Source organism: Osmerus mordax, chromosome 3 (assembly GCF_038355195.1).
Source record: "Osmerus mordax isolate fOsmMor3 chromosome 3, fOsmMor3.pri, whole genome shotgun sequence".
NCBI lineage: Eukaryota > Metazoa > Chordata > Actinopteri > Osmeriformes > Osmeridae > Osmerus > Osmerus mordax.
The window spans coordinates 3,000,268-3,022,970 of NC_090052.1; the positions used below are offsets into that span (position 1 = coordinate 3,000,268).

At 46.5% G+C, this 22,703-nt stretch overlaps 3 protein-coding genes across 4 annotated transcripts; 2 read left to right on the forward strand and 1 right to left on the reverse strand.

Annotated features, from left to right (window-relative positions):
* The first annotated feature begins 536 nt into the window (after window positions 1–536).
* On the forward strand, window positions 537–8,935 carry LOC136941194 (glutaryl-CoA dehydrogenase, mitochondrial-like). The gene is made up of 12 exons (XM_067233631.1): window positions 537–573; window positions 1,113–1,226; window positions 1,326–1,361; window positions 1,518–1,658; window positions 1,932–1,994; window positions 2,395–2,565; window positions 2,813–2,942; window positions 3,991–4,207; window positions 4,322–4,425; window positions 4,661–4,786; window positions 5,041–5,201; window positions 8,220–8,935. The coding sequence occupies exons 2-12, from the start codon at window positions 1,124–1,126 to the stop codon at window positions 8,291–8,293; spliced, it is 1,326 nt and encodes a 441-aa protein (XP_067089732.1). The 5' UTR covers window positions 537–573; window positions 1,113–1,123; the 3' UTR covers window positions 8,294–8,935.
* Window positions 8,936–9,399: 464 nt separating this feature from the next.
* On the reverse strand, window positions 9,400–11,128 carry syce2 (synaptonemal complex central element protein 2). The gene is made up of 5 exons (XM_067233662.1): window positions 11,059–11,128; window positions 10,679–10,753; window positions 10,450–10,550; window positions 10,118–10,304; window positions 9,400–9,815 (listed from the first exon to the last, which is right to left on the reverse strand). The coding sequence occupies exons 1-5, from the start codon at window positions 11,059–11,061 to the stop codon at window positions 9,621–9,623; spliced, it is 561 nt and encodes a 186-aa protein (XP_067089763.1). The 5' UTR covers window positions 11,062–11,128; the 3' UTR covers window positions 9,400–9,620.
* Window positions 11,129–11,352: 224 nt separating this feature from the next.
* On the forward strand, window positions 11,353–20,529 carry LOC136941186 (alpha-2-macroglobulin-like protein 1). 2 transcript variants are annotated; one of them, XM_067233620.1, is made up of 35 exons: window positions 11,353–11,443; window positions 11,700–11,883; window positions 12,209–12,365; window positions 12,557–12,609; window positions 12,714–12,734; window positions 12,847–13,015; window positions 13,091–13,172; window positions 13,248–13,486; window positions 13,604–13,713; window positions 13,897–14,061; window positions 14,155–14,382; window positions 14,725–14,788; window positions 14,865–15,010; window positions 15,314–15,463; window positions 15,577–15,753; window positions 15,866–15,938; window positions 16,088–16,229; window positions 16,407–16,632; window positions 16,761–16,887; window positions 16,965–17,086; window positions 17,165–17,216; window positions 17,315–17,398; window positions 17,520–17,696; window positions 17,794–17,875; window positions 18,000–18,156; window positions 18,378–18,452; window positions 18,533–18,698; window positions 18,847–19,043; window positions 19,123–19,335; window positions 19,412–19,527; window positions 19,634–19,724; window positions 19,812–19,871; window positions 20,007–20,112; window positions 20,190–20,232; window positions 20,462–20,529. In XM_067233620.1, the coding sequence occupies exons 1-35, from the start codon at window positions 11,376–11,378 to the stop codon at window positions 20,463–20,465; spliced, it is 4,326 nt and encodes a 1,441-aa protein (XP_067089721.1). In that variant the 5' UTR covers window positions 11,353–11,375; the 3' UTR covers window positions 20,466–20,529. The 2 variants fall into 2 exon arrangements, with proteins under 2 accessions (XP_067089721.1, XP_067089722.1); XM_067233621.1 differs by having other exon boundaries at window positions 12,230–12,365.
* Window positions 20,530–22,703: the final 2,174 nt, after the last annotated feature.

Here is a 22,703-nt window from a genome sequence, read left to right on the forward strand (position 1 = left end):
TGGCTGATCATTCATAAGTAGTTCACCTATCTTGGCTGATTGGACATCATGAATGACAAGCAATCAAAAAAGTTAAACATTCAATGCTTTAATCACTGATTTTTTTTATTTATCAATGCTTGAGGCAAAGGGGTGGGGGACTGTTTATTCTGGGAAAAGAAATTATCCCATGGCCACGCCTTTTCGATATACGCCCCGAAAATAAACCAATCCGATTCTTTCCTCTTCGGACGTGTCTACGGTAGGGACTACGGCGAGACCTCAGAAAGTAGACATTTTTTGTGACGATGACAGTAGTACATTCAGGGTAACGTATGTATTTAGGCAACATATTTCATCAGGTGTGTGTAGCTTCTTATGTCAAAATGATGTGAGTATTGTGTAGGTCATGTTTAGTTAAAATGTTGATGAAATTAGAATATTTCCCTAAACTGAAGTAAGATAAGACACACTCAACATGGCGACATATCATAACCACTAAGAGCTATTGACGTTTGTCTTTTTAGCTATCTTAGCTTGCTACCTGTCTGAAGGGAAAGTCAGGTCACAGATTGCTACATTGTACAGTAACAGGTCAGTATGTTTATTATCATAAGTGCGCTTGCTGTTATTAACTACCCTAACTAGGAATTGAATGTTTTAGTGTCTGTTATCTGTAATGCTAGTGGCAGTGGTGACAGCTTCTAAATAAATAGCCGATTCATGACTTTAGTACGATCTATTTAACTAACAAGCATATCAGAGTTAGCTTGAACAAGCTAGCTAGCTACTAACTCGGTCCTATCGGTAACTAGCTTGCTAGGTGTATTGTTATTTCTCAGCATTCGAAGTTCTCAACATTTATTTTTTACTAAATTTAGACTCTAGACTAGACTACGCAACTCGCCACGACTCAAGTGTGTGTCGTTGTGTGTTTCCTCTGTGATAGTGTGTGTGTGTGTGTGTGTGTGTATGTGGTTGGGAAAAATAACCCACCAACTTGGTGAATCTATTTACCTGTAAACGAAGTGGACAAAAGGTCGACTATTCGCCTAGTCGTCAACATTGTGAAGTTAGATTGCTTTGCTAATTGCATGTTACATAATTACAATGATGTGCCTTACCTCCGAAAGGTGCACTGACCATGGCATTGAGAGGCGCTGTGTGCCGTCTGCTCGGCAACTCACAGAGATGCGCCATTATCACGTCTTCCAGAGCACAGGGAACCGCAGCACCTGCACAGTGGGGTATGAGAAAGATAGATAATCCATAATAACTCGCTTGCCGTTGGCAACTCTTTCATCCAAGTAAGCATTGTATGTCTCATCACAACCTTGTTCCCACAGATGCCGAGAAGTCAAGCGAGAAGAAAGCAAAAGCGCGTACGTTGACAAATCTACCGCCTTGAATCACCTTCTCCCGCCATACTTCACCCGTGTCACGTTGATCACTTTAACTTGAATTTCAACACGCACGTGCTTTCAGTTATGGTTTAAATGCTGTCTAATCATGCTGTGTCACCCCCACCCTCCCCCCAGCCAAGGTCAAGTTTAACTGGCAAGATGGCCTGGAGCTGGAGGGTCAGCTGACTGAAGAGGAGATCATGATCAGGGACTCTTTCCGTACCTACTGCCAAGACAAACTCATGCCCCGCATCCTTATGGCCAACAGACATGAAGGTGCGACAGAAACCTTTATGCTGGAATCTGCAGGGCTTCTTAGGCACTTTTCCTCACACACTCGGTCCTTCATCCCAGTATGCTGACACTCACGTCACCCGGGTACTAGGTTAAACGCACTGAAGAAGACGACATCAGACCAAACGCACGAAACAAACCGAATGCCAGATTTCTTCTACTCCTCAAAGTTGCACTTCTGCCTTTGTTATAGAATGTAGAAGGTTGCTGTATTTCCAACCGACGTAAATAACCGGTCTGTTTTCTCGTCCTCAGTGTTCCATCGTGAGATAGTGTCAGAGATGGGAGAACTAGGTGTACTCGGCCCCACTATTAAAGGTAAGACAACAACAACCTTTTTATTCAGGCTCTGTGTTTATTTAATCTGCTAGCTAGACTTTTCGTACGTCAAGAACAAATGGATCAAGGCCACAGTCTGGTTTTCACGACTAAGCCAACCACAATATCCTGACTGGCATGCTTGCTGTTGGACATACCACAATTCACAGCTCAGAAGTCGAAACTGAGAGGGATTTGTCTTTTTGTGGAGTGGACTTTGGTCATTCACCTCACGGGTGATGGAGCGACCAGGATATTTGTTTTAAGTAGCCCCCGCTTGCTGTTTGCGTCATCCCAGAAAACACTAGAACACAGCGATGAATTGACCGCTTGAAATGTGGACGTTCTCATTCATGGACTCTCGTCCCCCTCTCCGTCCTCTCCCCTGCCTGACGTCCAGGGTATGGCTGTGCCGGGACCAGCTACGTGGCCTACGGGCTGATCGCCAGGGAGGTGGAGAGGGTGGACAGCGGCTACAGGTCGGTGATGAGCGTCCAGTCCTCCCTGGTCATGCACCCCATCTACGCCTACGGGACCGAGGAGCAGAAGGAGAAGTACCTCCCCAGGCTCGGTGAGGACAGCGGGGGGGGGGGGGGGGGGGGGGGGGCACGTTGCTACCATCTTCCTGGAGGACACCGTTTCACCTTATTACCTTTCAAATCATTTCGAGTTTTCATGTGTTCGATTTGAAGGAGATTGAGACCTCAATAAGGGATTCTCGACAGACTTATTCTATCCCATAGATTGGTTTGTGACGAAACTAGGTGCAGTCAAATGCCCCATGCTTTAATGTGATCTCTGATACGACCCCCCCCTAGCGCGTGGAGAGATCCTGGGCTGTTTCGGCCTCACGGAACCCAATCACGGCAGCGACCCCTCCGGCATGGAGACCAAGGCCAAGTACAACCCGTCCAGCCGCACGTTCACCGTCTCGGGCTCCAAAACCTGGTGAGACACGACGACGACGGGGGGGGGGGGGTGCTCTGCTTCTCTGCTCCGCACTCTGTTGTCTCTTTTGATCTTGAGCCCTACAGCAGCTGCTCTGCTTGCGTGCACACATGAACACCTGCAGTGTGGTCTGCACTGCCCTGTCCAAAGCAGCCTTGAGGAGATACCCTTGTTTGGCATGTTGGTTTGATCCTTCCGGTTGTCTGTGTCCTTCTTGGCTATTCTCTTTGATATCTGCCGATTTATAGCCTGTGGTACATATTATGCTTTGAATCAACACACAGCAGATACTAATGACACCAGAAATGGTCATAACCTGACGATAATAATACCTGACGATGCCAAATTCCAGGCTTGAAATAGATATCTCTCAGCACTTGGGGTAGACATGCAGTCCTTTATAACAGCGTATTTCAGCTTCCACTCTAATCACATTGCAACAGTATACAATGTGAAGACGCATGTTTTGAATGTACTTTTCCCCCCGGCTATATTTAGTCAAGGTCGAGTCTATACCTAGAAGCTTTGGGGTTGTAAACATGCAACTTCCTACGTCCTGTTCGTCCACAAGGTGGAGCTGTTTAAGTGCATTCTAATATGAGGCATATTGGATTGCACTCCCGTGCAGGGTGCTCAGATTTCGCTTTGCCTATGATACTTAGCTTAGCAGCAAAGAACTGAACTTCAGCAGCTACCAAGCATTAAGGGGAGTACACACTGAGAACTGACCTTTGTGTCTGTGCCTACTTTAGGTTCTCTGGCAGAGACAGAGGTTATGCAAGCTGTTTGATACCCAATAGATCTTAATTAGTAACCAATCTGAGCCTGTGGTTAGAGATCCGGGGCGAAATGTAATTATGTCATGATTCTACACTGCTACTTAAGCACGTTCAAGAACCCTCAACTGTCCATATTCGTCAACATTCTAACCATAAGATATATAAACACATCTACAGGACGGTTTCTCAACACAGTGCCCTGTTAGGTCCCCTCCCTCCTCCACGCACGGTAGTGACGCGGTTTCCTGTCCCCTCCCTCGCCCCCTCAGGATCACCAACTCGCCCGAGGCCGACATTGCGGTGGTCTGGGCCAAGTGCGAGGACGGGAAGGTGCGCGGCTTCATCCTGGAGCGCGGCATGAAGGGCTTCTCCACGCCCAAGATCGAGGGCAAGTTCTCCCTGCGGGCGTCCGCCACGGGCATGATCGTCATGGATGACGTGGAGGTCCCCGAGGAGAACCTGCTGCCGAAAGTCTCTGGCCTAGCGGTAAAGGGGGGCGCGAGCTCGACAGATCATGTGACCGCGTGTGTGTGTGTTGTGGTTCTCCTGCTCTCTCTCTGGTTGGCAGTGTCTCACGTCTGTGCTCTCTCGGGGTTCCAGGGTCCCTTCGGTTGCCTGAACAACGCCCGCTACGGTATCGCCTGGGGAGCGCTGGGGGCGGCAGAGTTCTGCTTCCACGCCGCGCGCCAGTACACACTGGACAGGTGGGAAGACAGCTTGTAGACCTGTTTATGAACAATTTCAGGATAACAGGATGTTTTGTACACGGGAACTCCATACAGTGTTATGTTTATAATAATAATAGTAATATTGAATGAAACTCAGCCTGCCTGCTGTACACCACCTCATAGCTCACAGCTGTCATGTCTGGTGTCTCTCTCTCTCTCACACACACCTTTTCTCTCACTCTCTCTCTCTCTCTCTCTCTCTCTCTCTCAGGATCCAGTTTGGGGTGCCTCTGGCCAGGAACCAGCTGATGCAGAAGAAGATGGCCGACATGCTGACTGAGATCACCATCGGCCTGCAGGCCTGCCTGCAACTGGGCAGGCTCATCGACGACAAGAAGTACGTAGGGGCTGGACACGGCGAACTCTGACGGGTGGTTTTGTAGATGTCAAAAACGACCTCCTTGAGAGGACCAAACTCAGATTAAACCACATATATGTCAACCATCCAATTCATCACATAACATGGGGAGAGAGCTGGCATTTTAGAGAACACAGGGGGCCTGGAAACAAAGAATACCTTGACGGATCAGACTCTTAGGTACGGCGTGTAGAAAAGGGGGTGACGTGTGTTGCGGGTTCCTCCCCCGTCAGAGCGGCCCCGGAGATGATCTCCATGCTGAAGAGGAACAGCTGTGGCAAGTCCCTGGACATCGCCCGGCAGGCCCGAGACATGCTGGGGGGCAACGGCATCTCCGACGAGTACCACATCATCCGCCACGTCCTGAACCTGGAGGCCGTCAACACCTACGAAGGTGAGGAGGGTGGAGGGGAGGGTGGATGGGTCAGTGCACATTCTCTCCAGCAGGGGGCAGTATGGGAGCACTAGGCATGGGAGGAAAGTATTGCTTTTGCCACAATTAAGACCCGCAGAGATCTTTTAACCCTTGTGCCGCCATTCGGGTCACATGACCCAAAGGTTCATAAAGAACCATCGTTGTGTTTACCCAATTTTACCCAATACAAAAACAAATACAAACTAGAGAGGATACAATTTCTGGGGAAATTGTAGGGTGTGCTTGCTTACGTCGGTTGCACAGGGGTCTGTATATTTTATATAAAAATGCATCGGGCCTACTTATTATTTATAAAGATTACATAGATTTAAAAGCATCTTTTTTTTGCTGCTCATTTACAACTCAAAATACGAGTGAAGTGTAGAATGAAATATGATGTCTTCTCATTTCCCCTGCAAGAGGCAGCTGACAGGCTGAATCAAAACGAATACATTTGGCAGACCGGTGTAAAAATGGACCTAATCTCTATGACTTAAACGTCCTTTTAAGTTTTCCCTTCTCGTGATATTTTCAGGAATTTAGCCTACTCATATTGCATTCATTCATTAATAAAGAACCCCCTTTGAAGATTATTCTACGACGTTACCGGCAGAAGATAGAATCGCGATTCAAACAGTACCATCTGCTAACTGAAAATATGCCCCCCAAAACGTAAATAAGCTTGACATTTATTTAGTGGAAAATCGCTCATTCATAAAAAGCTCACTGGTAGCGATCATTGTCAGTAACAACGCAAAATGCGATATAAGGGGAGTGCCGAACATGTTCTGTCGCCGTTTGACTTCCTACAGCTGTGTAGATGTTTTTGTAGTGTCTCGCGTAGGCTACAGCGTTGCAGTGATACACTGGATTGAAACCACAGGTAATGATAATTTCACCCACAAATCGTTTACTTGTAATCTAATGTCATAATAAATCCTACAACGAAAATTTATATGTGAGGAATGTTTATTTTAACGATTGAAAACAGATACATCATAGACCACTGTAGTATGTGTTGCCCGGGCAACACAGGCTAATGTCATGATGCTAATACTTCAGTGAAATAGTAGACTACTGTTTCCGAAAGTAGATGTACTTCCTTAATAATATCAGCTTATATTGTACATTACACATCACAATTGTGTGTCATATCACAAAGTAAAATGAATAAATAGTTATCACCCTGGCCTCTTTTCTTGTGGCGTTCCTGCAGCTGCCTTGCAGTAAAGCTATAGTTAGCCTAGCTATCCCCCAAGTTAACAGATGCGAAACGAATGTTCTGCCAAAGGTAGTCACGCGTGTTTTCGTGACATTAGTGCAGACCGGTGTAAAAATTGACCTAATCTCTATGATTTAAACGTCATTTTAAGTTTTTCCCTTTTCATGATATTTTTAGGCATTTAGCCTACTCATATTGCATTAATTCATGAATAAACAACCCCTTTGAAGATTATTCTACGACTTTACCCGGCAGTAGAAGATGGAATCGCGATTCAAACGGTACCATCTGCTAACTGAAAATATGCCCCCCAAAACGTAAATAAGCTTGACATTTATTTAGTGGAAAATTGCTCATTCATAAAAAGCTCACTGGTAGCGATCATTGTCAGTAACAACGCAAAATGCGATATAGCCCTGTGTGGAGAAGCTGCCCCGGTAAATTGTACTACTACGGTACAGTACTAGACTACTGCTGTGTTCGTCTTGGTAGCGATTGCGTTGGTTGAATTGGATTTAACGTTCCGTTGTACGGTTTAGGCTGAAATTAATTATTTTCATGAACAGATTGACAACGTTTAGGCTGTGGCAATGAAGTTCAGGTTAGTAGTTAGATAGACTTTTGATTTAAGTAAGGGGAGTGCCGAACATTTTCTGTCGCCGTTTGACTTCCTAAACAGCTGTGTACTGTAGCTACTGTAGTTTTTGTATTGTGTCTCGCGTAAGCTACAGCGTTGCAGTGAGCTACACTGGTTTGAAACCACAGGTAATGGTAATTTCACCAACAAATCGTTTACTAATGTCAGAATAAATCCTACAACGAAAATGTATATGTGAGGAATGTTTATTTTAACGATTGAAAACAGATACATCATAGACCACTGTAGTATGTGTTGCCCGGGCAACACAGGCTAATGTCATGATGCTAATACTTCAGTGAAATAGTAGACTACTGTTTCCGAAAGTAGATGTACTTCCTTAATAATATCAGCTTATATTGTACATTACACATCACAATTGTGTGTCATATCACAAAGTAAAATGAGTAAATATGTATCACCCTGGCCTCTTTGCTTGTGGCGTTTCTGCAGCTGCCTTGCAGTAAAGCTATAGTTAGCCTAGCTATCCCCCAAGTTAACAGATGCGAAACGAATGTTCTGGCAAAGGTAGTCACGCGTGTTTTCGTGACGTTAGTGACGTAGTGACGTTAGTAACGTCAGTGACTGTGGCTAGCAAATTAGCCACCGTTAGCTTCACTTTTCGCCACAAAAACGTAACCTACGCCCAAACCATGCAACGGAACGTAAATTCCAATAGAAGCAACTCAATCACTACCAAGACGAAACTTTTGACACCTACGTTGTCTATGTAGGCCAAATATTGACTGAGTTTTAGGGGGGCAAAAAGAATAAAAAGAATAATAATAAAAAGAATAATATATATGTGAGAGAACAAAGGTTGTGCCCTTGCCGAAGGCAAAGCACACCCAATAATTTTCTTTTAACCTTTGCAATGTGGGGGTCTGAGACAGCCCAACGGTTAAAAGAAAATGCTTCACTTTGTTTTTGTATGCGGTAAATTTGTCGCAATACGACGGTGGGATACAATGACTGATGGGTCAGAATGACCCGAAGATATCACAAGGGTTAAGACATTCCCTGCAGAAGACACGATCTGTATTTTCTTCGCACATTTAGTTTGGTGGATATTCCCAGATTATGCATTGCTGCCACCCACCATTCCAAGTGTGTGCTTATTGTTTCTGGTCTTCCACAGGTACCCATGACATCCATGCTCTGATTCTGGGCAGAGCTATCACTGGACTACAGTCCTTCACTGTGGGGAAGTAGACTGCCAACAGCTGTTACCACCTCTACAGACAACAACTAATATAAACCACCCTTCAAACTGCTTCTGAACAATGCTTAAGTAGCTGGCAGGTTGCTGAAATGGACTTTCAACTATGTATACCATAATGCCAAGGTTTTCTCTCTCCTAAGTTTGTAGATTGTGTACATTAAATCGTTATTTTGAGGGAATAACCAGGTATAGGTTTTAAGAGAAGTTTATCACTGAACCTTTGGGCTGTTGTGAACTGTAATTATTTTAGGCAGATTTTCAATTCCTACTAAAGCTATTTTTCTACTCTCAGTCTCAAAGTCCTGACTTTCTGAACATAAGTCTAACCAATTTCAATTAAAAGGGATAAAGTGTTACTTTAGTCAAAGGATTTAAAATGTTTTCGGGGGGAAACGGTTTAGATTGAGGTCCAGATGTGAACTTGGGACTGAGTCTTCAGATCTGTGTTTGTGAGTACCAAAGTTCTCACAACTCACAACCTCTCTCATCATTTCTCGTGGTTAAATTTCACTTGAGCCTTTTGAGGAAATGTTTTTTGAGGGTTAAGATGTAATCTGTTGGCACTTTATGAGCTCATTAACCAGATGTGGTCATGCATGGTTTGAATAAAGCTTTTCTGAGCTTAACTTAAACATTTTGGGGTTTGTTTCAATTATGTTGTTTTGTTGGGCGCATCAGGTGCCTGGGGTATAAACCTTCAAACAGTAGGTGTGGTCCATTTAATTCAGCATGATTTACTACACATTTTTTAGCTGGTGTTTATCCTGTCATACTTAGCCATGGGAGTTATGTATTTTCAATCAACGCGATTGGGCATGAAGACAACTGGTTCAATGTCTGAACAGCACCGCAGCTTACGTTTTGGACCAGATTTAATGTATTGTGATGTGGTTTACAGTGGAGAGGAACACTAGTTTTATCCCTTCACATGCCATGGATATGTGCTGTCTGCCAGGATATACTTGGATTGAATCTCACAATGACAATGGTAAGGATTTATAGCATCCCTTTTGTTAAGCTGGGTTTTTCGGGAGACAATTATTGGGAGAGAGTAAATATCTCCATTTTATTCAAATTGTTTATTACATTTGGCAGTTACACCACATTGACTGTCACACACAAGGCACAAGCCCAAGGTCAACCATGCAAGACTGCCAGTTACAGTATACACACCTGAACGACTTAGACATTGAACCTATCAATAGCACAGTCGAACAGAGGGCCGTGCAGTAATGTCAACAGTCACAACGAACACAATGGGTAGGCTGAACTAGGCTTACAGTATAGGGCAGTCATAGCAGGTGCATGTGTGACAGATCAGAGCCCGGGTCTCTGCTGAAGGCCCATGTTGATGGCTGTCAGGGTGTGGCTGGCTCCCTGCAGCTCTGTGCTGAGCTGGCTGCTCCTCGCCAGTACCTCGGACAGCTCTTTCAGACGGCCCTCCATCACACGGCCGTGCTCGTCGTAGCTCCGGAACATCTGCTCCTTCACCTGCAGGCACACCTCACTCACCTGGACACATACACACACCAACACATGTACACTGGTCAAATGCTCACATACACTGGCACACAAGTGGATCTATTTCAGACATCACTATATAACTTTACACACATACTGTAAATATACCATTTACCATTTCACTTACTGGACCAATTATACATACATCGTCACGGCTGCAGAACCGGTCTATAGTATCCAATATTTGCCCACCAAAGCAAATTCCTTGTTTGTGTACACTTGGCGAATCAACCTGATTCTGATACAAAAATTTGCTATCACGTTGACAGCCAGGACACTTGCCACATCATCACCTTGCTCATCAGCTTGTTCTCAAAGCTGGTCATGATCTCCTGGTCTGTGGCCCTGCTCTGGTTGATCCTCTCTACCAGATTCTGAGCTCTCATTCCTATCTCCTCTATCCTAGAGTTGAGAGTAAAGGTCAGCTGGCTGGACTCCTCTCTGTCGCTGATGATTGACATGTTGGCACCAGAGTCCTCACTTGCAGCAAAAAAACGAGAAGATTCTTCAGTTAAGCTATTATGTAAAACTCCATATGATACCATTCAAATGTTAAAAAGGTAAAACACTTGAAGGCAACTATCCTAACCACTAACAGCCTAATATGTCACGTCATGAAGCCTACCTTTGCTGTTCATGGCTTTCATCCAGGTCAAATGACAATGTATCATCACCTGAAAGGTCATGCTCAATGCCAGGTCTCGTTAAGGAAGTTGTTTTACGTTCCTATGGAAAAATACATAAGACGTTATTTAATCATATTTCAGGGACGACTACTCAGTTAACGTCAGCCTCATGGAATCACAGCATTTACATTTTTTGGCTAAGACATAAGTTACACTACTGTATACTACCTTTGCTGTGTAGGTAGATTTTGAAGTTGACTGACGGCCAGGACCTGACTCTCCAATATAGAACTGGTCCATGTTCTGGGGATAAGGTAGCTAGCTTGTAATCCATTGCCTGATATTGTCAATGTTTCGCCTAACTTTACCATGTAACGCTAGTAGCGTTCAGTAGGGCTAGTACAGCGAGATTATCTAGCTAGTACAGTACAGTACAGACATTACAGTACAGTAGCTAACGGAAAGTACAGTAGGTTAGCTGAATTGTAGATGCAACAGTAGTACTTTGCTAGTCAATAGCTATTTAAACATTAGTAGCAGTTAGCTATAGCGACTTCAGTTTGTAAATTTGAAATCTGTCAACAACAAAAAAAAATGCGTTTTGTTACCATCAGCTGGATAAGGACAAAATTCGCTTCTTGTAGAATGTTGTTAACTTCTTCCTAAAAACGACCTTGCCAACTTCAATGCGCGCGAAAAGACAGCGAATGAGCGCACGAGTCAGGGAGGTTAAATTGGTGGATTTAATCAAAGAGGCGGGAGGAAGACGGTGGGACATCAATTAACCAATTGGGTGTGGTGTTCTTTGCTACAAATAGACGTATCCAGTGAGTCCTTAGTATTCACCGGTCGAAGAACATTTTCTGACCGATCATTTTCCTCTTTGCAGCTGACCAACACGGACCGTACCGTCTTGGAACCAAAAATGCTCTTCTTCGCTTTAGTGGTTTCTGCGCTTTTGCAAACTGCGACCTCGCGCATGTTCAATGAATCGTAAGTACACTTTGCCTATATCCATACCAAACATTTGAAATGTGTAATTATGTGTCCTGAGATGAGCAAACTACACTTTAATTTGTTGTGCACACATCGCCTACTTGACAACTCAACACCCACATGGTGGCTTGGTTTGTTATCACTCAATGCAGTCATGAAATCCGTTAACTTGTTGACTCCCGCCGGAGTCGAGACAAGCCTAGATGAGTTGCGTACTTTGGCAGCCAACTGATCCATGTCTTGTCCTCTGTAGCATCTACTTGGTGACGATGAGCTCCCAGGTGGTGGGTGGGAGCATGGAGACCCTGTGTGTCCATGTTCACAAGCCCACGGAGCCCCTTTCCCTCGTGGTGACCCTTCAGCTGGAGCAGGGACAGTTAGCCAGGCTGCTGGAGACCAGCGTCAACAAGGGCTTTTATATCTGTCTCCCCTTTGAGGTATTTTTGTATTCCCCCCCCCCCCTTCTGTCTGTCCCCCTCCCTCTTGCTCTATGGTTCACGTGTAAAAACTTAGCTTGTTGACCTAAACTGTTTTGTAAATGTCAAGTTGTGTAGGCCAGTAAGCTCCAATAGGTACTGTAGATGGGCTAAGGTCAAACCTTTTTTACGAGCTAAGCCAAGTGCCCTCCATGCTTGACTAGACCTTCATGCATACAGGGCTGTTTCTGGCTTTGGAGGAGTGAACTCCTTTTTGAACCCAATGCTGAGATCTGTAGTCCGTGCGTTTTGCCTGCCAAAATGCCCATATCTAGATGTCTTTTAGGTACCCTCTGTGTTGCTTGAGACTGTGGCCACCCTCGGTGTCTCTCTGACTGGATATAAGGACTCGATGCGCAAGGAGACAAAGATCCTCATTACACCCTCTAACTTCATCACCATCATCCAGACAGACAAGCCCATCTACAAACCTGGCCAGAAAGGTAGGTGGTATTCCCGTTGGAGACCCTTCTGATGCGCTTCTTTCCCCCTTTGCTCTGCTTGGCGTAGAATACAACATTGAGTTGACTTGCGCATGGCTAGTCTGTGCCACGCTTGCAGGTCTACAAACAATCCAAGCCTACTGGCTGGATGGCATTGTTCCTGTATGTGACGTTTTCTGACCATTTTCCAGTTCAGTTCCGAGTCGTCTCTCTGACTTCCAGTTTTGGGACGTACAATCAGAAGGTGAGCTACCTCCTGAGACTGCTCCAAGTTTTTGATCCTTAACTTCCTCCAGTTGCTCCATGATCAGGCAACTTTGCTTTACACTGTTTCTCTTTCCCCCCCAGTATCAAACTGTGGCGATTCAGGTAAGACTACTTGGTATTTGAAGGACTAACCCCAGACATGCAAGCCATTTTCTGGAGATGCCCCTCCCCTCTGACGCTAAACACGCTTTCTGCATTTCTGATGGGTGCCCAGGATCCCAACTCCAACCGCATCGCTCAGTGGCTGGACCTTTCAACGGTCAGTGGCATGCTGGACCTCTCCCACCCCACCACAGCAGAGGCCCCTCTGGGCCGATACATCATCACCGTCTGGAACGAGAAGGGCGAGCAGACCTCCACTGGCTTCGACCTCAAAGAATATGGTCAGAATGTGCCCTACATGTGTGTTCAGGCCCCTGGTGATGGTTGGTTCTGCTCTAACACTGTCTCAATTCCAGTTCTGCCCAAGTTCGAGGTCACGGTGTCTCTGCCCATCGTCACCATCCTGGACACTGAGGTCACACTGAGGGTGTGTGGAAAGTAAGTTCTACAGAAATCTTGGTCACGTGACTCCCTTAGACCAGTTTTGGTATTAAGCTGAGTGCTGGTCCTCAGGTACACGTATGGGAAGCCTGTCCTGGGCTCGTTGAGGGCTGAGGTCTGCAGGAACGACTACTTTTCTATTTGGGGTCACCCAGAAGGAGGCTCAAACATCTGCGAGAAGTATAACCTGGGTTTGACTGATCCAAACGGCTGTGCGACACAAGTGGTGAACGTGACTATGTTCAGACTGGACCAATATGGGTATCAGGATGCCTTTGAGGTGCAGGCGGAACTAGAGGAGAGTGGGACAGGTAAGGGGAGGAGACTGGGTCAGTGACGTGGCAAAGGGAGATGCTGACAATGTTGGAGCCTATTCATGGTGCTCAAACGGATGTTTTCTTCCCTGATCTGGTCTGTCCTTCCACCAGGGGTTGTCATGAAGGGCAGTGGCAGTGCCGTGTTCACCAGCACTATCAGAGATGTCACGTTTGAGGGTGTCCCCTCATACTTCAAACCTGGCATCCTTTTCCAGGGCAAGGTGACCGCTCGACCGTCAGCCGTAGTAGAACTATGCGGCACATCAATCAATTTCAAATTTTTGAAATGGTCACTGCTCCAAGCCATGTATACAGTTGGATATGCGATTTTGGTTTCTAATGAAAAACTTTAAGCTGACAGCTTTGGTGTTGTGCTGCAGTCATCTGTGTCCTGTGATTTCCAGATCAAGGTGGTGGGCCCAGACCTCTCCCCCGCTGCTGACGAGTTGGTCTACCTGATCCTGAATACAGATGGGCAGTCACAGAACTGGACCCTTACCACAGACAGCAGTGGCATTGTGTCCTTCTCTCTGGTCACCACCACCTGGAAGAATGGTGCATCTCTGGAGGTCTGCCTGCCACCCCCCCCCCCCCACCCCCCAACCCAAGTGACCTTGTTTAGCACTTAACTTCCACCCCTGGTTTTCTTGTGCTGTCTTCAGGCTCGCTCCACGTTGGAAGTGTTGCCTTTTGGACCGACACGCACGCCAGTATACAGCTCAGCTTACCACTACATCACAGCCTTCTACTCCAAGAGCAGGAGTGCTGTATCTCTCCAGTATGCCAACCAGAGCTTATCCTGCGACGCTGACGCCGTCTTACTCGCCTCCTACACTGTCAAGGGGCAGGAACTCGATAAGGGCCAGAAGACTATGGACTTCTTTTATATGGTGAGATTCTAGATGAGACCGTTGTCTTAACATGGCACCAAAAAGGGAATGGTCTCAAACTGAACTTAAGTTGGCGTAGCATGCTTTAGGTAAGCAAGCAGAGCTAAGAGGGAGTAGGGAGTCAGGTGGCTGAGCGATGAGGGAAGCGGGCTAGCAATCAGAAGGTTGCCAGTTCGATTCCCGGCCGTTCCAAATGACCAAGTGTCCTTTGGGCAAGGCACTTCACCCTACTTGCCTCGGGGAGAATGTCCCTGTACTTACTGTAAGTCGCTCTGGATAAGAGCGTCTGCTAAATGATTAAATGTAAATGTAATAAACTGTCTGGTATTGTGTGTCCTGTAGGTGATGTCCAGAGGCAGTGTGGTGAGAAGTGGGCGTCTCCCCGTGTCTGTTGTGAAGAACTCAGGTACAGTCAAGGAGTTGTCTTGTCACATCTACTGTAACTTTTCCTGTAGGTTGATCATACTGTCAACTGTCTCTAGAAAACCGAGGGACTTTGCGTGTGCCACTTGAGCATGTTGATGAGCTTGCCCCAGTGGCCCAAGTGGTTGTGTACACAATCATGCCCAATGGAGTGATTGTGGCCGACAGCCTGGACTTCCCTGTCGAGCTCTGCCTCAAGAACAAGGTATGCTTGTCTCCACCGCCTGTGTAGAACCCAGTCATAGATGCATGGTCCCCACTAGGGTTCAGAATTTGACCAGTAATCTTTAGTTGTCAGATTGTACAGGATTCCACTTGGATGACTGATCAGACCCCACCGAGACAGGAAAATGATTGAATCCCTCTGAAAAGGAAGTGTGTAGTGGGGGGGTACATGGATGTGGTCAGCATCGCCGGAATTGTACAATAAGAGGGCTTCCTAACCTCAACCCTAACAAACTTTCCATACAAGTGTATTGGCTATGCTAAGTTTATGCTGTGTGTGCAGGTGTCTCTGCAGTTCGCCTCGCTCCAGGCACTACCTGGAGGGACTGTGTCCCTGATGCTGAAGGCTCAGCCAGGCTCCCTCTGTTCCGTCAGGTCCATCGACCAGTCAGTCCTGCTGCTACAGCCTGGAGAGGAGCTCAGCAGCCAATCGGTACCCTGCCGCTCTTATCTGACCACATGCTCTGGAACCATCTTGACAAGTTCCTGCTCGTGTACTGCGTGCGTTTTGATCGTTGCAGTGACCCTTTGTTTCTGTGTATGCAGGTGTATAGCCTACTACCGTTCTACAAGTTGTCAGGCTACAATTACAATATCGAAGACCCTGAATCCAACCCATGCACACCTGTGGGACCCTTGAACCCCTTTCCCTTGCCAGTGGACAGGCGATTAGGCCACTTCTGGATTTTTAACAACAGGGTCGATGTTTATCGAGTCTTCAGAGTAAGTGCTATGAAGGGATGGTATTTTTTGTTTTCAAGCGATAAATAAAAGTGGCTAATTTTTTTTTAACCCTGATTTTTGTAGTTCCATACAAGTCTTTTGTCTTTTTTAGGCTATAGGCATGAAGATCATGACCAACTCTGATGTGCAGATGCCTTTTGACTGTACATCCTACCCTTACCCTGGTATGTTCATGCAGAATAATCATTTCAACCATGCACATCACATTTATACTGGGTTCCGGTTTCATAAGGTAACCTTCAGCATTCTATGACCAGAGATTCTCCCCAGACATGTTGGGACTGACCATGAACCCCAAAACATTCTCTCCCAGTGCTGAATGCTATGCAGAGAGCGCCTCAGGCTGCACCCCAAGTGTTAAATGCCCCCATCGGTGGTTCGGCTGACGTCGTCCGAGAAGAGACACTGCGAACATACTTCCCAGAGACCTGGCTCTGGGACCTGGTGCCTGTTGGGTAAATCACCTGCCGATATGAGCATTCAATAGACGCGTTGTAGTTTTGGCATAAAAGTACAGCGTCAATTACAATGCTTGGACCAACCTTGAATTGTGACATGTTGAATGTGTCAACTACTCTTGAGGTGCTGTTAGATTCTTCCCAGATCTAACCCAGCATGTTCTCCCCCTCCAGAGACTCTGGCGCCATGACGGTTGAGAAGACCGTCCCTGACACCATTACCACATGGGCTTCTGGAGCTTTCTGCACGTCCCCTGGGGGTCTGGGTCTGGCGCCCAGTACGACCCTCGCAGCCTTCCAGCCGTTCTTCGTCAGCCTCACCTTACCGTTCTCGGTCATCCGCGGCGAGGTGTTCGCCCTCCGGGCCACCGTCTTCAACTACCTCTCCACGTGCATCATGGTAAATGAGGAGCTCCTTGTCTTGCGGCAGCCTGAAGGAGGCGGAGTTCGACTACTGGTGTCGCTGACCGACGACTGGTTCTTTGTTTTTGAGGATGAAGTGTCCTGAATGTCCTATCTGCTCCTTAGGTGAAAGTGACCGTGTCACAATCAGACCAGTTCAGCATCACATCCTGTGTTGGCTGCCAGTACCAGCTGTGTCTGTGTGCCAATGAGAGCAGAACTTTCCAGTGGCTCATCACCCCCACCGCTCTAGGTGAGGAGGGGGGGGAATATGAGCTTTGTAGGCACTCAATCATGCAAGACTTGACCCTTGATGGTGTTTCTGACTAGGGGAGGTGAGTGTGAAGGTGAGCGCAGAGGCCGTAAAGACCGTTGTTCGCTGTGGCAAAGGCCTGCCCACTGTTCCCAAGATGGGCCGCATTGACACGGTGGTCCAGACATTCTTGGTGGAGGTGAGTTGCTGCGTCAATGTTGTGGGTTCAAGCCCATATGCACTCAAGGATGTTAAGATTTAATGTATTTACCTGTAGGCTGAGGGGATCCAAGAGACCGTCAGCTACAACGCTCTCCTCTGCCCTGCAGGTGAGCCTGCTACTAACACTGGTATAATATCAACACTGGTGGCTTGCACATGTTGACGCTTCTAATGGGTAATGCTCTTGTCCACTTGCTGTCTCCAGCGGGTCCAGTAGAGGAGATGATCTCTCTGCAGCTGCCAGCTGAGTTTGTGATTGGATCAGCCAAGGCCTCGCTCTCTGTCCTGGGTAAGAACCTCCAGTACTGTATCCTCACCCTTCAGTACTGCTGCCACTTGGCAGCATCGGTCGCAATTCTTTTAATCGGCTCCAATAAAGGCATGTTGACCTGCGTGGCGCCTCCTTCCAGGTGATCTGATGGGCAGGGCCTTGAGCAATGTGGGCAGCCTGCTGGCCATGCCCTCCGGTTGTGGAGAGCAGAACATGCTTCAGTTTGCCCCCAACGTCTACATCCTGGAGTACCTGCAGAGCACCCATCAACTGACCACTGAGATCGGGCTCAAGGCCGTCGTCTTCCTGCAGGGTGGTGAGTCCGAGGCACAAGCCGGTGGGAAGGCTTGAATGACTGGCTTCCAGTGGTGACGTGTTTTCACCTGTTGGGTTTGGATTCTCTTTTTATTCAGGTTATCAGAATGAGCTCAACTACAGACATACTGATGGATCGTACAGCGCCTTTGGCCAGAGCGATGAGTCTGGCAACACCTGGTGGGTCCGCTTGGTCGATCTAGATGCCCGAGATGCTGTAGTAGCAAAATGAATCCCATTTCTCAACTGGCTGTACCACATGTTTGGCTGGCTGCCGCCATCTGAGTTTCGTTTGTGGCCACAGGTTGACCACCTTCGTAATGAAGTCTTTCGGAGGGGCGAGTCCTTTAGTTTTTATCGACCCCGTCCACATCACCATGGCGAAGTCCTGGTTGGCCGGTCTGCAGCAGCCTAATGGCTGCATCACCTCTGTGGGGAAGCTCTTCCACAATGACATGCAGGTGAAGGCAGAAGGAGCAGGTTGACTATTCACTACCTGGCCCTGATTTGTACAGTGACCGTCGTGACCTGACAAAGCTTTAAGCCTTTGACCAAATCTGTCATCTAGGGACACAACATTTAATCCCACATACCTGGCCATGTTATGACCAAACTGAAACGAAGCGCCTCTGTCGAATCCCTGTTGGCCAACTTGGTTCCCGTTTTGTCTTGTGACTTTCAGGGAGGCGTGAGTGACGACGTGTCCCTGACTGCCTACGTCACTGCAGCTCTGCTGGAGCTGGGCCATGACCCCACTGTAGGTGCAGACTAGTCTACAGTATTGCCGTAACCTCCCTGCAGTCACACCCCTTACCCTAACTGCTTGTCTGTCTCCAGGACCCCATGGTGGTGACCTGTCTGGGCTGCTTACAGACTGCGATAGCAAACCCAGTGGATAACCTCTACACTGTAGCCCTGCTCTCCTACACCTTCGCCCTGGCAGGAGACCAGGACACACGGAGCATGCTGATCACCCACCTGGACCAGGCTGCCCAGATCACAGGTACCTGGCTAGACTGGTCTGGCTGGTTGGTGCCCGTGGGTTAGGACCATGGAACAACTAGTGTAGATTCAGAGGGGCCAATGATGAGAAGCAACGGTTGGGTCGTGTGTGAGAACTGTTCCTGATGCTGAGAACACGCCCTCCACAGATGGTGCTCGTCACTGGGAGGGAACGGCCACTCCTGGGACTGGCCTGAACTCCATCGCCGTGGAGATGACCTCGTACGTGCTGCTCGCGCTTCTCTCCGGACCGGTGATGGAAGGTTTTGGCTTGGACTACGCATCCAGCATCGTCCTCTGGCTGGTCAAGCAACAGGACCCCAATGGAGGCTTCTCTTCTACACAAGTAGGGATGCCTACATTCCACTGGGAAAAAAACCCCAACTCCATATACTATAACATTGTCTATTGACCTTTTTCACCAGGACACAGTGGTGGCACTGCAGGCCCTGGCAAAATACGGTGCTGCCACCTACAGTCCAGGAGGTGCTACTACAGTGGTGGTGACCTCTGATGGCTGGAGGCAGGACTTCAGGGTGGACCAGCAGAACCGCCTGCTGTACCAGGAACAGCCACTAGAGCAGGTTCCTGGAGAGTACCGGATCAGGGCTGAAGGGGAGAGCTGTGTGTTTGTCCAGGTCAGACTGTACCCCCTTAGTTACCATCACCGACCTTACTGCAGTTGTGTAACCTCAGACTTCCAACCTGTTCCAGATCGCTCTGTATTACAACACCCCCCCTCGTCCAGACGTCTCTGCCTTTGCTGTGACAGTTGAGGTGGTCGATAGGTGTGAACCCAATCCCTCCCTCATCTTGGTGGTTAAAGTCAGGTACTGGCCCTCTTCGACCAAGCCAACTGGAATAACATCCTTAAAGCTACAAGTACAGTTTAAGCACGTGGACTGACGTGACTTTCTTTCAAATTGTCTTTTGTAGGTACAGTGGTCTCCGGAACGAGACCAACATGGTTATTATTGACGTCAAACTGCTTTCCGGCTTCGTCCTAGACAAGACCTCAGTGAACCCTGTGAGTTCAGACGTTTGTGTTCACTAGAAGTGGCTTGATACCTCTACACTACCATCCTACTGTAATGTTTGCATTGTGTTCCTCCAGATGAAGACTTCAAAGCGTGTTGATGAGAAGGATGGACATGTGATCATCTATGTAGAACGGGTAGGTGAACCCTAGGCTGAACTGGAACTGCTGGTCCAGTCATCTTCAAACGCAGCTGTAAAAATGACTACTTTGAAATGGGTGCATTGCCAGTATTGATTGAATTGCAGTCTAATGCAAGGCCTTGTTTTCCAGCTGAAGCAGATGGAGACCATGTCCTACACGATCGTCATGGTGGAAGACTTTCCTGTCAAGAACCTCCAACCTGCTGTGGTCAAAGTCTACGACTATTACCAGAAAAGTATGAATGTACACCGGGCACACGCACAATGGGCTATCATGTGCCTTTTTGCTCAATTTCCATGCATCTTTCCTCAGGTGACGAGGCGGTTAGTGAGTACAGCTCTACTTGTGGAATTGAGTAAGTTGATCCATCTCTGCTTCACTGCAGTTCCTGCCCCCCCACCGTGTACTTCATGTTGCCTTTTGATTACTGCTTACTGTAGATTGTTACTGAAATGGGACAGTAGGATGTCTCACTGTAGCAACAAGCATTTTGAGGAGTGCTGTGATGCACTCCTCAACTGGCACATCACTGTGCCAGTAACTGGCACAGTGATGTGCAACTTCTGACCCATTTATTTCCACAGGTGATGTGTGAAATGATGGACATCTGCATAACATTTCTAGTATCTGTCCAATAAACGCTTTTACAAAATCTGCTCTACTGTGTTTCTCTAGCTACACCCACCTATTTTTTTTATTGGTTGGAAACCATTTGGATGTAGTTGTAGACATGTTTGATGCTGCTGAAGATCGAAGGCACTACTTTTTGCCATGTATAACATAATGTTGCCTGACTTGTGATGCAAACTTTTTGTTCAGTAAACGCTTAACTACGTAATAAGCCATGGGAGAGAGGTATCAGAATGACCCTTTGTTGAAGGGAGATATAATTCACTTACTGATCAACATTGACAAACGTGATTCATAAAGCCATTCATGTCAAATAGGCTAAATGACACGTATCCTCCACTGTGTCCACTTATCATTAACAACGCTGGCATCTGGGCCCTGTTCAGCCAGCATGCTTATAAAATGCCAAATATGCCTATAGGAATTGCACTACTATACAGTACATTGTTACTTCCATTTATTTAGCTTCACTAAAAGTTTCATTGAGTTCTGTCAAATTGAATCTCACACTGAATTTGCTTAGTCGCAAGATTCCACGATGACGTGTATTGCGTCACAATATTTCTATATTTCACTTGATAGTATTTGGGTACAGTAAAAAACAAATGGAACACTTGTTAATTGTTAAAAGTCCTGTTAATAAACCCTGCTAAAATGTGCTGCCTGTATTTGATTATGACCTCATTGGTGTCATTTTCATTAAAGATCACCCAAAACGCTCTATGGCTCTGGTACTACCGAGCTGCTATCCATCTTATCATTGTGGTTAGTATGATAACCTGTTTGTGAGTTGTTACAAACTAACGTCTATTGATCACCCTGGAAACTGGTCCTTGGAAGGGGCGACTGTCACAGTTTTGTATTTAAGCCCTTCTGTTTTAGTCATTGTTCCTTTCTAGAATTTCCCATTAACAGGAACTCACAGGCGTAGTCTGCTGTGTGTGTGTGTGGTGAGAGTATGCACACACAGACGTACGAGAGGCAGAATGTTCTTTGTGAGCAATATTGAAGTCTATATCCAGTGGATAATCTATAGGGTTTTCCCCATCAAGGCCAAGAGGTCACGCCCCTGCGACAACAAGCTCAGACCCCCCCCAAATGTAGTCTGAATAATGATAAACCTGGTATTTTGCCTGTCGATGCAATGAAGAAAACTACGGTACTGTATATGACAACAATAATGTTTAATGTAACTGGCTCCTCGAACTGCACAACTGGCCCCAGCTTGCTCGCAGAACCCGAGAGCTGGGCCCTGCAGATCCAGGCTCCAGTTCTACACTGAATAAAACCTCTTCAGCGTCTTTGAATGTCTGGCTGCTCCCTCTGATTTGAAGTAGGGAATTATGAAACTAACAAATCCTAGTGTGGGTATGCCCAAACCCACTTACATAAGAAAAAGGCTGTTCAATGTTTGACCAATGAATCTGCATTTTGATTCGGTCATATGTTTTGAACAAATTGTCTATAAATGTGTTGAGTATGCATTTGGATTGACAAATGGTTTATCTATCACTGTCCAACCTTGACTATCCCACACTGTATCTTAGTCACATCGAGTTGGAATGAATAGTGTCCCTTCTGCACATTTCACCACTGCAAACGAGATTCCATTAATGCAATACATTTAGCAGGTACTTACTAATCCACTGGTAAATGTGGCTTAATATACGGTGATGAAACTCAGATTTATGGTTGATTCCGAGTAAAACCTTCCATCAAATTTCAAACAGAGATAATCTGGTAAATATTGAGGGGTGTGAATATTATATGATTTGAAGATTTTGAAATCCGAGGTAGGCCTACAGTAGGAGCCTCAGGATGAAACTATTGACAATTTGATTGCGCATAATATGACGAACTCTAATGGTGATGAAGGTCAAAACCTTTACCTCGAATAATCAAAATTTATCATTATATAACAATTGTATATTAACATAGGCCTGTGCATTTAAATGAATGTAGATGTAGTGTATAAATCTTTTTTTTGGAGTGTGTGGTTGTTTTGGTGCAACAGTTTTTCTTATGGCATCAGGTTGTGGAATTATTTGTATCTTAAATTAGAACCTGTGATTTCAAGGTAGCTAACATGGATTAACACAAATAGCCGCAGGCGGTCGAGTGTTGATGCTCGACAATTGTCGAGAGCGTTTAATTGGTCCGACACGCAACTTAGTCAGAATAGCTCCTAGTTTACAC

Excerpts from the sequence above, each read along its gene's own strand:
- LOC136941194 (XM_067233631.1), top strand. The coding sequence starts at position 1,124 with ATGGCATTGAGAGGCGCTGTGTGCCGTCTGCTCGGCAACTCACAGAGA. Across the intron at positions 1,659-1,931 it reads TATGGCCAACAGACATGAAG|TGTTCCATCGTGAGATAGTG; the intron begins GTGCGACAGAAA and ends TCTCGTCCTCAG. Across the intron at positions 1,995-2,394 it reads ACTCGGCCCCACTATTAAAG|GGTATGGCTGTGCCGGGACC; the intron begins GTAAGACAACAA and ends CCTGACGTCCAG.
- syce2 (XM_067233662.1), bottom strand. Across the intron at positions 10,551-10,678 it reads AATCTACCTACACAGCAAAG|GAACGTAAAACAACTTCCTT; the intron begins GTAGTATACAGT and ends ATTTTTCCATAG. Across the intron at positions 9,816-10,117 it reads AGAACAAGCTGATGAGCAAG|GTGAGTGAGGTGTGCCTGCA; the intron begins GTGATGATGTGG and ends GTATGTGTCCAG.
- LOC136941186 (XM_067233620.1), top strand. The coding sequence starts at position 11,376 with ATGCTCTTCTTCGCTTTAGTGGTTTCTGCGCTTTTGCAAACTGCGACC. Across the intron at positions 14,062-14,154 it reads AGAATGGTGCATCTCTGGAG|GCTCGCTCCACGTTGGAAGT; the intron begins GTCTGCCTGCCA and ends TGCTGTCTTCAG. Across the intron at positions 18,699-18,846 it reads CCAGGCTGCCCAGATCACAG|ATGGTGCTCGTCACTGGGAG; the intron begins GTACCTGGCTAG and ends CGCCCTCCACAG.